We start from the raw sequence: 12,960 nt of genomic DNA, 5'->3' as shown, positions 1-12,960 counted from the left end.
GGTTCCCGGCTGTGCCGTCGGCCTGGGCTCAGACCTTGCTGCAGGCTCGGATCGTGGTCGGCTGCTCCTTACATCGGCTCCTCACCGCTGGGTATTCATTTTCTAGCTTAATGCTTCAGTCTTCCACAGATGTGGCTCAAGCTTCCTAAGCACTCAAATACGTTTGAAAAACATTGTAAAAATTTGTCTTAACCTGTACAGGAGTAGTGCTGTAGATTTAAAGGGCAAGGGGGCACTCGTTTTCCTAGAAACTAAGCATATTAATAAATATTGGAAGGACAGAGGAAAAAAGATTGCGTTATTCTCATGAAGGCCAAGCTCTACACAGCTAGAACAGCAAAGCCATCTACTGTAAGATGAAAACCACTGAATGCCAGAGACCAAGACTTTCTCAAGAGCTGATGCCTCATGTGGCACTCATTCTTGGGAAAGAGCGATCATCGTTCTTGCTGCTTCCAGATTAAAAGCAAAATGCAGGCTTCGTCTCATGTAATAAGCATACACTAAAAAAAAAATTCAATCGCTCTGGCCCTAGGCACGCAGCTCGTCTTGCTAAAACCATGTAGTCACACAACGTCCGTTCACGACCGAAAGGCAGAGGTTGGTTACACTGAGCAGCGCTACGTAGTTTTTCGTGTGGCAAGTGTAATTAAGCTCCTAGTTTTCAGGCAGGAACCGCGGCTGTACGGCTCCTGCGGACGGAGCGGCTCCCGCGCCCCGTCAGCCACGGCGGCGGCGAGGGGAAGGGGCCGGCAGCTGAGAGCAGGCGGGGCGGCGGGGGCCAAGCCCCGAGGGCCGCGGGGGCCCGCACGAGGCCTCACAGACCACCCTTCTTGTCTTCCGGGGTGGGTTCTCCCCGCATGCACCCCCGGCTCGCGCAGGGGCCCAAAAACCCCGAAAAGGGCCAAAACGGGGAGCGGAGCAGAGGCCGCCCCCTCCGTCTCCCCGCGAGGGGGCGCTGCTCGCCGCCGCCGCCGCTCCCTCCTGCCCTCTCCACGGTACCCCTCTGCCTCCCGCCTTCTCCCTTCGCTTCCGGCGTTGCCATGGGCGGGCAACTTCCGCTTCCGGCTTTCTAGTTCCGGGTTCTCCGGTGGAGGCGGCGATGGCGGCGGCCTCCTCCTCGGCGGCGGCCGCGGGCTGCCGGGAGGGCCCGGCGGTAGCGGCAGGGCCCGGCTGGAGCGACTCCCAGTTCCGTCGTTACTCTTTCGAGACGCGGCCCATCCCGCGGCTCAGCCACAGCGACCCCCGCGCCGAGGAGCTCATCGAGAACGAGGTGCGGTAGGCAGCGGCGGCCCGGTCCGGTCCGGCTCGGCCCGGCCCGGCTCGGTCGGCCTGGCCCGGGGGCTGCGGTGGGGCCGGGGGGCTTGTGCTTCGCGGCGTGGGGGCTGCCAGCCGTGCCCGTCAGGCCGGGCAGAGCGGGGCCCGCAGAGCAGGGCGCGGGGCTCTCCCGGGTCCTGGTGCCGTCCGGGTGCGCTCCTCTCCCCATCCCGGCTCTGTGCCTCTGGACTACCGCGCTGTCTGCCGCGGAGCGCCCGCCATGCCCCCTCCCCGCGCCGGCTTGGTTGTGGCCGCTGTCCCGTTCCTCTTAGTTGTAGTGGACGACATTTCTTTTCGGTGCCACAGTGTTGAGTTGTGAAACTTGCAGGAAACGTTTGCTTTAAGTGCTTTGTTGTCCAGATGGAAATCGTGGAAATGTGTAAAACCATGGGCGCACATTCGTTATTTTCTAAGTGAGAGTGGCCACAGATGTGAAGGTTGCCTTACAATAGCGGCTCTTGTATTGGTTCTGGACAAGCTCAGCCTGTTTTGGTAATATTGCTAGTTGTTGTTTTCTAAAGAAAGCCTGCAAGAAGAGAAGTTGTGCATGCGCAGCTTGGAAGCACAGCAGCTGTCATTCTTGTTTAGGTTGCTTACTGTTTATAGGTGAGGAGATAGGTGATGTCCTTTGTCTTCCTTTTGTAGTGGTTCTTTTTTTGGTGTAGAAGAGATGGGGTAATCTCAGTTTTTTGATGGCTGAAGGTTATCTGCGATTCTCTGAGAAAAGAGATGAGTGCTGTCTCTGTTTCTGGATTCAGAGTTATCTTTCTGTCAGCATTTACCCCTTCATAGCTGAGGCTGGAAGTGACCAGACAGAATCTACTGTGTGTCCTTGCTACGTGGCAGGACCAAGTAGGCCTAAACCTGTTCCCAGCTAGTGTTTGTCTAACCTCATGTGTTAGAGATTAGCTAAGTAGATAGTGGAATCTGTCCTATTGCTAGCAGCAGCTTGCTTTGGGAGCAGGCCACCACTTTCTTAAAACTTCCTATCATGTTTTGCCTGTTTTTCTCCCTAGGCCAAGGCATCTGTTTACTCTAAATGCCTTTTCCAATTCCCTATTTTCAAAGAGAGTTTGTGTGGTTGCAATAATTAATGTGATAGTTCTCAAGTTCAAGAGGTCCTTGAATCAATAAACTTCTGGTTTCTCTCCAGGAGCCAGTGGTGCTGACAGATACAAATCTGGTTTATCCTGCTCTGAAATGGGACCTGGACTACCTCCAGGAAAACATTGGCAATGGGGACTTCTCAGTGTATAGTGCCAGCACACACAAGTTTTTGTACTACGATGAGAAGAAGATGGCCAATTTTAAGAACTTCAAACCTAAGTCAAGCAGGGAAGAGATGAAGTTTGCTGAGTTTGTGGACAGACTCAAAGAAATACAACAAAAAGGGAGTGCTGAGAGGTAAGTGATACGTAGAGGTTTCTCCATTTCTGCAGGTCTAAGTAGCAGGTAAGTTTCTTTTCAGTGAGTGCTGATGATTAAAACCTCTCAAACTTTTCATTTTTTTATAGCCTTGCTTTTCCTGCAGGGCTGCTACTTGACAGCAGCCTTGTTACCTGATAAAAAAAGTCACACCATTAGTTAATCAAACTGTTCACGTTGTCTGCAGAGACTTTTTTTTTTTTTTCTTCTCTGTCGGGGACAGGGTTTGGATAGAGAAAGCCTTAAGCTTCACTTTCTTTTGGCAGGCTATGGTATTGGTAGAGGAGCTTAGTTATCTGATTAAAAGGTACAGGCTATAGCACTCAGCCTTTTTTACAGAATACCAAGGTAGCTGGTGCTAACCCTCTTTCAGAAAGATGAGAAAAGGTTGCATACGTCCAGTGTATTTGTTGGTGGTGATGGCCTACACCACTAAGTTGTAAGTTGCTGAGAAGAGCTTCACATTTATATGGAATATATTATTAGCAACTGCACTTAAACCCTCACTTAATTTTATCAGTCACCAGCCCTCTAAAAGGACTTAATTGTGTCTTAATTGGAGGAAACTGTGTCTGTGTCTACTGGTCGTCTGTGCCTTTCTCTTCTTTCTCAGATTTGGGTGTGCTTTCTCCAAGCGAGAAGGCAGTCCTTGAGCTTAAAAATGCATTTTTCTTCCAGCATCGCAGACAGTAGTCTGTAATACTGTGATCGTTAATACAGATGTTTGATTCTTCTGATCCTCTATGTCTAAATATAAATGTGGTTTTAAAGTAACTTGATGCTGAAATGTGCTGGGTTTCCTGAGCCCTTTTTTACCCTCAAACACTTCTAGTAGAAGAGGTAACTCTTATCGCAGATGAGTTAGCATGGTTACATTTATCTGGGGATTATTCGTGAGTGTGTTTGATATTTGATAGTGGCCAGTCTGTTTACGGTTTCCTCTTCCTGGACTGTGAAGGGATCATTCTTGCTCTAAAATTCTTTTTCCCCTATGATTGTTCAAGCAGAACTGAGTTCTGTTCCCTTCTGTACCAGGAAATCTTTCAGCAAAGTTTGGGGACTTTTTGAAGCTGTTTCCTTCCACAGGTGTTTATGGTGTGTGGTGATAGAACAAAATCTCTAGGAGTTATGTCTCTCTGTTTTGAAATATTTCTGAAGAGATGCAGAGATAGGTCTTTATGTTCATGACAAAGCTTAATACTTGATTTCTGCTTGTCTCTGGGAAAATACAGGCTATATCTGCAGCAAACCCTGAATGACACAGTCGGAAGGAAGATCGTGGTGGATTTCCTTGGCTTCAACTGGAACTGGATTAACAAGCAGCAAGGGAAACGTGGCTGGGGTCAACTGACTTCTAACTTGCTGCTTATTGGCATGGAAGGTAAGCAGTTTCCTCTGACAGGAGGAGAAGGGGAGAAGATTTGGTCAGCAGTTCTGTATTTCAGTTCCAGAAGGTGTTTCAGATGGATTTTTCCACTAGTTTCTAGGTGTTTCTTCAGAGCAGGCAGTTTAAAGCTTTGTGTTGGGAGGGGACTGTTGTCACAACTTAACTTGGGTTATACAGAGGAAGCAACCAAAGGAATAGCCTGTGTTTCCCCAGGGACATACTATGAATGCCTGGATGTACTCTGCTCATGGAGAGGCTCTGTGTGATGCTGGTAGGGCTGTGTTATCAGTAATTGCTAATTATATTCTGAGATCTGTTTATTGTTTGAATGCTTCAGATGCTGTAGATTTAAAATGCTTAGAGTCTGCAGATTTAAAATGCAAAAGGGTTTGCAATTTGAGCAAAGTTAGTCTTCTGGGCTCTTCTTAGCATGTCCAATGTCTACCCAGGAGGAAATGTTGATTATTCTGTGAAGCATTTGTTCTTATTTGAGCTGGTACACTGTGCGGAGGAATTCTTTTTCAATTAAAAGCTGAATTTCTTCTTGGAAGGCTAGAGGGCACTGGAGAACTTGAAGATGGATAAATCCCAAAAATATCTAGATAGAGTGAAATTCCAAGTCCATGTGGAGACTGACTCATAGGCAGGTGCATTAGAATACAAGAGGTACTACTATGCTGTTGAAAAGGAGAGCATTCTAGTAGAAAGTAATCTCAATAACTGGGCAAGGAACGTACACAGTTTTGTGAAGTGGGATGGCCTATAATCAGTGTGGCCGTCACATTCAATTATAATTATCCACTTATAATTACTTGGCAATTTATGGCTGTTCAGTTCTGACAGCAGATGTTTTTTCCCCTTTGCAACAAGTCATACTCAACTTACAGTAGTTTGCCACTTGTTTTACTAGCTGGGAGAAGAGAACTTCATATAAAAGCACTGCCCCAACACTTCCCTCCAGGTCATAATAGGATCACTAAAATCCTATTATCAACAGGTTATGCACAAGAACCAAGTAATTGTCTTGAACCAGTGTGTGCTAGAAAAAGGAGTGTCTTTACAAGAGCATGTGATTGTACGATCTATTTAATGAAGTTATGGGGTTAACTGTTATCTTAATTCTCTTTAGTGAAAATATATATCGAAAGCAAACTGAAAGAGTAATATCTGAATTGGCAAACAGTCTGAAAAATGTATTTGTGAGGGGTGCAAAATGACCCACTGTATTTAAATATTTGATTAAATTTAAGATCTAGTGGCAAGGGTCAAGCTTCATAACTGTTAATCAGATGGAGGAGGTGCTATTGGGACTCCTGATGACAAAGAGATTTGTTTACTTGTTTTCTTGCAAAACTACTAGGACTTTTTTCAAAATCAGACTGTTAGACTCCTTTCGTCTAGACTAATAACTTTTGAAAGTCCATTCCACAACTTGTCACCTAAACAGTGTTTTATGAAAAAGCTTTCTGTCAACATTCACCGTCTGCTGCTCATGGAAACAAGCTGGAAATCCTAATCCTGTAGAGCATAAGTTGCTGAATATGGATTTAGAATGGAAATTAAGTAGGATAGCAACGGCTCAATAAAGGCTAACTGATACAGTGATCAGTCTGTAATGTTCCTATGGTCATTTTCCTTGTTTAGTTTTCTGAATATGTGGGAGTGTATTTACTGTCTTCAGCAAGGAATGTAACTTGCTTCCGTCTTTCATACCTGTACGTGAGACTGTCTTGATTATTGTCTTTTCTCTCTGTGTAGGGAATGTGACACCAGCTCATTATGATGAGCAGCAGAATTTCTTCGCTCAGATTAAGGGTTACAAGAGGTGTATCCTGTTCCCTCCTGATCAGTTTGAATGCCTCTACCCTTATCCAGTGCACCATCCGTGTGACAGACAGAGCCAGGTGAGAGTAGCAGATCTGCTCTCTGCTCCATGCCAAAAAAGGGCATTTGCGAAGATGCTAGGTGGGAGGAAGCTGCACTGGAATTAAAGCTGCACACCACTTGCTGAGCTTTTGCAAAACCTGTGTTCAGATCTGTTAACTGGTGAATACATTGAGAATAGATGGAAAGACTGGTGGTGTTTCTGTTTGTGTCTGGTCCTGACTTGCAAGCGCTAGGGCTATAAACATCTCCTTACTGATAGCACAGCTGGGCTGCAGTTGTTGCTTTCTCTGTTCTGTTTCATTGATCACTTGGTCAAACACAGATTTGCTCAGAGACAAATCGCAAGACTCCTGTCTAAGTTGGTGGTACTTCAGGGGTACTGCAGGACCTCGCAACAGAGTTAAGACACAAATGGGAATGTAAAAGCCATATAGGGAAGATAAGGAGGATTTGATACTGAGAGCCAATAATGAGAACTGTCATTGCAGGAAGTTCATCTGAGTTTCTTAATGTTTTCTTCTGTTAGGTGGACTTTGACAATCCTGACTATGAGAAGTTTCCAAACTTCCGGAGCGTGGTTGGATATGAGACGGTGGTGGGTCCGGGGGATGTGCTATACATACCAATGTACTGGTAAGAAGGGTGGCAGGACTGCACAGTGACCAGCAAACAGAGGTTTAAAAGGTCGTCTGCTTAAAGTGTTGGGTTGTCTCTTCAGAGAGTTTTGTTTTGACTTCTCCAGCAAGTATGATATTTTCTGTGATATTTTGGGCCAATCTGCTTCTACTTCCTATCTGTTGGATGGGAGTGGTAATTCTCCCTGACACTGTGTTATTGTGGAGTACTCCACTAATGTGTGCGAGAAAAGGATCTATATTTAAATAAGGAGAGCTTTCCAGAAGTTCTGAGGTCTTGATGATGAAAGTATAGGGCAAGGCTTGTCTAGTGTAGTCTGAACTCATCCATCCAAGGTATTTCACTATAAGCTACAGCAATCGTTTCTTTTCTTTTTTGCATGGTTTCCATGCAGGTGGCACCACATTGAGTCTCTCCTGAATGGGGGGATTACCATCACTGTGAACTTCTGGTACAAGGTGAGTACAAGCACCTTGTTGTACAGTTTGGATAGCTCTATCCCAGAGGATTTTTTCAGGTAGATGTGTATTAGCATATGTTGTCAATATGAGAACTTCATCGCACCAAATCCTTTGCTTGAAAGCTGAAAGCTACTTTCTCCCTTCTGAGTGGTGTGTGAAGAACTGGGTGGCTGGGAGAAGGTGGAGTAATCTGCCAATTCAGGATGCATGCAATGAGCTATTTTTGATATTTCAGGGTGCCCCAACCCCGAAGAGAATTGAATATCCATTAAAGGCTCATCAGAAAGTGGCAATAATGAGGAACATTGAGAAGATGTTGGGAGAAGCCTTAGGAAATCCACAAGAGGTACAAAAAAGAACCATATAGTCACTGCTGTTGAAATCGTTATGGCTTAATGCAAAACTCGAGATGCCAACTATTTGGCTCTGCAGGTGTCACAGTGAGGGTAGGAGAAAGCAGGGTTGCTCTGTTGCTGTGAATGGTTCTTCCTGCTGTCTTCAGAAGGTCCTTTGGCTACAAAAAGGCAAGCTCTTTAAATTATAGTTCCGGAGAGGACCACTACAAACAATGGAGTAATTGTTCTTGGATGTGGGGGAGGGTGTACTTTGGTTTGGGCACTGCCAGTAAAGTGTTGCTCCCAAACTCTCCTTAGCCTTCTCTGCAGCAACAATACCCAGTATTTGCCAAAAAAATGAAACTGTTTTACCTGTTGAATCCAAATCTCTTAAATAAGAGAAATCTTTTCTATTAAGTCATGCACTTCCCCCCTTCTCAGTCATCTCTGAATTCTTTGCTATTTTAACCAACTGGCATTTCAAAAAACAGATTGAAGTACTAAGAGTATGTTTTTGAAGATCTCCTGCTGATCTGAAAGTGGAAATACTGGATGCAAATAGAAATGTTTTCATGGTCTGTAACCCTTACCACTGTGCAGGAACTCCTCTTTAATGCACTCATGTGAGATCATGCCTCTCCCCTGAGATTACCTTACTGCCATAGCATGCTGAACTTCCCTCAGTGATCAGGCAGTGCTGAGAAATGGGAGAGGTCTTGACTGAAAACAAAACCTTAGCAAAATCGTCAGTCCTAGCCTTCCTTCCAAGTGACACCAAGGACCAGAGAGGATTCAATGAGTAAGAATGTTCCTTCTCTGCCCTGCAAAAAGCAACCCCTGATGACTAGTGGCTCCTTTTAATAGCATCTACTGAGAAATCACAAATCTAGGGTGGGAAGTGAAAAAGTTTCAAACAAATACGGTGGATGAAATGTTTTGGTGACAACTGAAGTTGGGTGTTGGCAGAGAATTTTGGTAGGGTATTTGAGGATGTGCTCAAGGGTGTCCCAGTGTTTTATCTACTTTGAAACTGATTCGGTGTACCTTAGCCTCAGTTTGTGCGCTGAGATCCTCTGTCTTGGGCTGCTCAGCTCATAAGGTGGTGTGATATGGAGGGAGCAGGCTCTGGAGTTGCCATTTCTGTGTAGCTGTCCTGGTTAATGATGTGCTTTTGCTTTGAACAGGTGGGTCCCTTGTTGAATATGATGATTAAGGGACGGTATGACTAATGCCTGGCTGCCCGGGTGACTGATGTTGGAGCTGCTTTGTTCACAAGCAACGGAAGATACTGAGCGCTAGTATTGCACGCAGCACTTAACAGACTGATGGGTTTCCTGGCCCATCCCTGCCCCACTACAATAAAGGGGGCTACTGGAACTGCAAAACCGTTAGTACCCCATTCATCCTCCACTCTCATCTAACCGAACCTCCCAAGAAAGAGTCTGCACTTATTGGAAGCTGGATTCATGCTCACTAACTTGTTTTTTCTCCCTCTGCCCTGTTTCCCACAACAAGGAGCATGGCTTCTGGCACTCGGATGTGTTGCTTCAGGATTTTCAGGCATTTGAAGAAGAGCTTGGAGGAGAACCAGGACTGATCTTGCTTCCTCAGCCTCATGGGGTTTGCGCCTCCTGGCTGGGTTTTGTGTTGGTGCCTGCAGTGGATATAAGATGAGAAGTGATAGGTTTCACAGTCCTCTGTTGTTGGAGGACCTGTCCATGCTCAGCTCTGGCACCTTTTTGTATAACAAACATATGGGGTGGCCTGTGTGTGATGAGCAACTGGACAAATGATTCAATTTCTTCAACTTAAGACATCTATGCTTTGGACTTAGTACAGGGTAGAGATCAGAGTGAATTCATCCAGTGTGTGAACGCCAAATCCTATGCTCTCCAAATAACATCTGTGTTGTAGGAGTCTAGATAAACGTCCTTTCTGACAGCTTTCTCTGGGGAGTGAAGGCTTCTCTCATGCTCTTCTGAAGCTGCAGTGTGGTTAAAGGAGGATGTAGCATTATGAAGGCAGATGCAGAAATGCCAGGGCACTCTCCAAGTCTTGAATGATTAAGCCACGTTTTTAAATTAAATTCCCAGGGGTGCTGAGCTAGACTGTCAAAACACAGGGTCAGATAGGTACAGAGCCTCCCTTCTCCCCACCAGGGGTGCTGGCTCCTCAGACTAACATGGGAAAGTGCCCTTTTTACTGAAACTGCAAGAACTCAAGTGTGTGTGGCTGCGCACAGGTGCGCGTGTTTGTGTGATGGTGTGTGGCTCCTGTCCATCAGTTAAATCCATGCCAGTGTGTGGTTCCCTTCCTTGTACAGTCACATGAAAGAGGTCAGGGCTTTCTGTTTAAATGTGGTTAAGTTTATCTTGATCGTTTTTGTGTTCCGGGACTTTGACATGGCAGGCCGGGCAGTGACAAGACCAGGGCATAGGAACCAGACAAGCCTCTGTAAGAGTCCTCAGCAATCACTCTGAAAAATCATTTTGCCTTCCTCCTCCTCCTCCTCTTCCATGCAAAAGCCTCAGGCTCATATGGAGGCTGGCATTTTATCCCCTGAGGTGTACTGCACTGCTGTCCCTGGTTTGGGGGGTGGTGCAAAGGTCTTGTATATTTGATGCAGTTGTAATGGGTCCCAAGAGCTAGAGGTGGGAGGAGCTGTTTCATAGCCCATATATCTCATCCCAGAGTATAGTGGGGATTTTGTTCTGTTGAGACTTCCCACTGTTTTCCCCCTTGTCTTCAGGGCTTGTTCTGACATGGGATTCTGATGAGTGTGTTGAGAACATGCTGCTCAAGAAGCGCTACATCTTTGGCCTCAGGCCCCACTTTTGCTGGGACAGCTTATGCACCACTTGCTGTGAGCTTGTCTTGCACAAAGGTGAAAGGCTTCTTGAACAGGAGGTCCCAGGGGCTAGTTTTCTAGCTGCTTTACAGGTTAGAACAAATGAAGTGTAATTGGCAGCTGCAGGGTCCTTGTTTAAGACCTATGTCTGTGTCACTGAGTAGTCTGACTGCCATGTTACTTGTTGCAGACTCTCCAGAGCTGTGATTAGATCCAGACAAAGGTCACTCAGCTGGATACTTGTCAATGCTCAGCCTTTGGGCAGGTGGGGAAGAAGGCTAAGCTGCTGACTCTGGCCACAGGCAAGGCCTTCCCAGGAATCCTGGGCACATGTCCTTGGTTGAAAGATGCTCAAATGAAATCCCATCTCTGTGCTACTTATTCAGCACATGGTAGTTTCCAGTACTACTTGTTAGGCACCATCAACTCTTGAAGCTCAGGGTGGGAGTTCTTATCCCATGTGGAGAGAGAATGGTACTTACAGAACTTTAGGATCCTCTTTTTTTTCTTTATTTGCCAAAGGTCTAACTTTTAAAGCGTCTGAACAGGTTTTGCTGCACTTGACTTTGTGAAAGCTCATTTACAATGCACTGATGGACTGACTCCCCCCCTTCCCTTTTCACCTTGTGCTTTCAATGCCCCTTGCCATGGTATTGGGAAGCTGTGTGTGTTCTCTGCTAGGGGTGTGTGTGCAGGGGGTGGGGTGTGACAAACACACGGTACCTTCTGAAGTGTAGTTCTTAAATACAACCAATGTTGAACAACAGAACTGTGTGGCTTTTATTTTCTGAGTAGCTGTATAGGAGAGCGGCATAAGGAGATGTGTGTATAAAGCTACCTTTCAGTCTTTCTAATAACTCCACTTGTGTTCTTCACTGGTGAAAGCTGCTGGTCTCCAGAACTGCCTTCGAAACAGCAATACCAACTCCATTATTGTGTGTCTTCACGACTTTCCCCATACTACTTCTGTAAGCCTGAAAGGAAAGCTGGAAATAACACGGTATCCTTGAACCCTCTCAACAGCAAGTGTTGGTGGGAAGGGAACAAATTCCCCTCCCTGCTGACCTGAATGATGTCACCATGCTTGGGTCACTGACAGGATGACAGAGCAAACTACACTATCAGGTCTAATAACAACTATCAGTTGCTTATCTCTTGGGATATCTTGGCCTCCACTTGGTCCTTTGTCCAATTCATACTTTGGTCAAGGAGATTGTGGGAGGACGTTTCCTCTGTGTACCTCTGCTGCATGTTAGCAGCCTTGGGTGGTGGAGTCTTCTCTATCTAATAAAGACACAGGTTATTGTATGGTAATATTAACTCTACAGCAATCTTGTCATCTAACCATCAGTGAAATGTTGGCTAAATCCAAACAAGTTTCTAATGTGTAGTAAAATGGGGAAGAGTTGAATAGGGATTAGGGATGTTGGGGGTAGTGAGGGGAGAGAGAGACAGCTGTCTGAGCCTGGGATACCACGATTGGCATTCTCTCCTTAACGCCCTTGGGGGACAGGGTGAATGTGGACGGAGTAGGAAAGACAAGTGGATAAAGTCTTCTGTGACCATGGGCGTTCACGCTTCCCTGCTGTGCCTGCTGGGATCGTCATGTCTGAACACACACTTGCTTCTGTTCCACTGAACTTAGTGGTCTGTTAATGTCTGATCCTGTAGTCTTTCTGTTGTGCGCATGCCTCTTGGGTAACATGCATGGCTGGGACCACAAAGTTCAGAAATGTCTCGGGTTGTGCAGAGAAGCGAGGAAACTGAGGTATGAGAACTGTGTCACCTGAAAACCAGATCAGACTCCAAGATTTTTCACTTGTACTTTTAGTCTTTTTCTTGTTTACTTTTATTACCTTAGGTTCTATAGTACTTCTCTTTTGTTTCTGCTATTTCCCTGTTCCTTGAAAAGTGAGATTTTTCTAAGGAGAAGTGACCTTTCTCTTAATCCTTGTAGACCATGGCTGCAGGATCTTTCCCATAGAAAGAGAAGAGCATGGAGTTTTAGACTGATGCCCTGTTTTACCTCTTTGGTGATCAGGGTCAGGCTCAGCTCAGTGATCAGCCAGGAAATTTGGAGTGATAAAGCAGGTCCAAGGTGAAGCCAGCGGGTCAGGATCAGGGCCAGGGTTGAGGAGGTATGAGACATAGCTGCGATGCAGGGGCAGCCTAACACAGGTGGGGGTGAAGGAGGAGATCCTCAGCATCAAAGCAGCTCTCGAGGGAAAGAGGGACAGGCCTGGGCTGAGACTGCTGCTGCTTTTCTTTACAGCAGTTCTTACCAATGAGCAACCCAGCCTTGAACACAGCCAGCTGCTCTTTAAAGTCCTAGAATGGGGACGGTGCACTCAGGGTCTTGCCATTCTCTTGGCATGCCTCTGTGTTGATGCACGGTCAACCCATGCTGCTGTTCCAGCCCTGGAAGCAGAGCAGCAACTGCAACAAGGAGTATGGTCTTTGCACATGTTTTTTCAAAGCACTTTTCTCTAAGCCTCCCTTCTGCCACATGTGTGTGGGGAGCTTCCTTGCGCTCTGTTTGGTTTATGCTCTTCATCTTCCGTTCCTGTTGCGGAGATGGCACCTCTCCCATCAATGTCCTGGGAAGTCCTGAAGTCACCATCTTCCCTGGGTGCTTTTCTGCATTGGTGCTGCCTAGAAGGAAAG

General features: G+C 46.2%; 1 protein-coding gene across 1 annotated transcript; it reads left to right on the top strand.

Moving 5' to 3' along the window:
* Positions 1 to 1,064: 1,064 nt before the first annotated feature.
* On the top strand, positions 1,065 to 11,432 carry HIF1AN (hypoxia inducible factor 1 subunit alpha inhibitor). The gene is made up of 8 exons (XM_072870098.1): positions 1,065 to 1,273; positions 2,471 to 2,721; positions 3,975 to 4,123; positions 5,888 to 6,033; positions 6,543 to 6,649; positions 7,047 to 7,110; positions 7,349 to 7,459; positions 8,633 to 11,432. The coding sequence occupies exons 1-8, from the start codon at positions 1,103 to 1,105 to the stop codon at positions 8,675 to 8,677; spliced, it is 1,044 nt and encodes a 347-aa protein (XP_072726199.1). The 5' UTR covers positions 1,065 to 1,102; the 3' UTR covers positions 8,678 to 11,432.
* Positions 11,433 to 12,960: the final 1,528 nt, after the last annotated feature.

This window comes from Ciconia boyciana, chromosome 8 (genome assembly GCF_034638445.1).
Source record: "Ciconia boyciana chromosome 8, ASM3463844v1, whole genome shotgun sequence".
Taxonomy (NCBI): domain Eukaryota; kingdom Metazoa; phylum Chordata; class Aves; order Ciconiiformes; family Ciconiidae; genus Ciconia; species Ciconia boyciana.
This window is presented reverse-complemented; position numbering and strand designations above follow the sequence as displayed.

What these genes read in the sequence shown, in the direction of transcription:
- HIF1AN (XM_072870098.1), top strand. Translation starts at nt 1,103, where the DNA reads ATGGCGGCGGCCTCCTCCTCGGCGGCGGCCGCGGGCTGCCGGGAGGGC. An exon ending in GCTGCTTATTGGCATGGAAG is followed by an intron (nt 4,124 to 5,887) that starts GTAAGCAGTTTC and finishes CTCTCTGTGTAG; the next exon opens with GGAATGTGACACCAGCTCAT. An exon ending in CGTGTGACAGACAGAGCCAG is followed by an intron (nt 6,034 to 6,542) that starts GTGAGAGTAGCA and finishes TTCTTCTGTTAG; the next exon opens with GTGGACTTTGACAATCCTGA.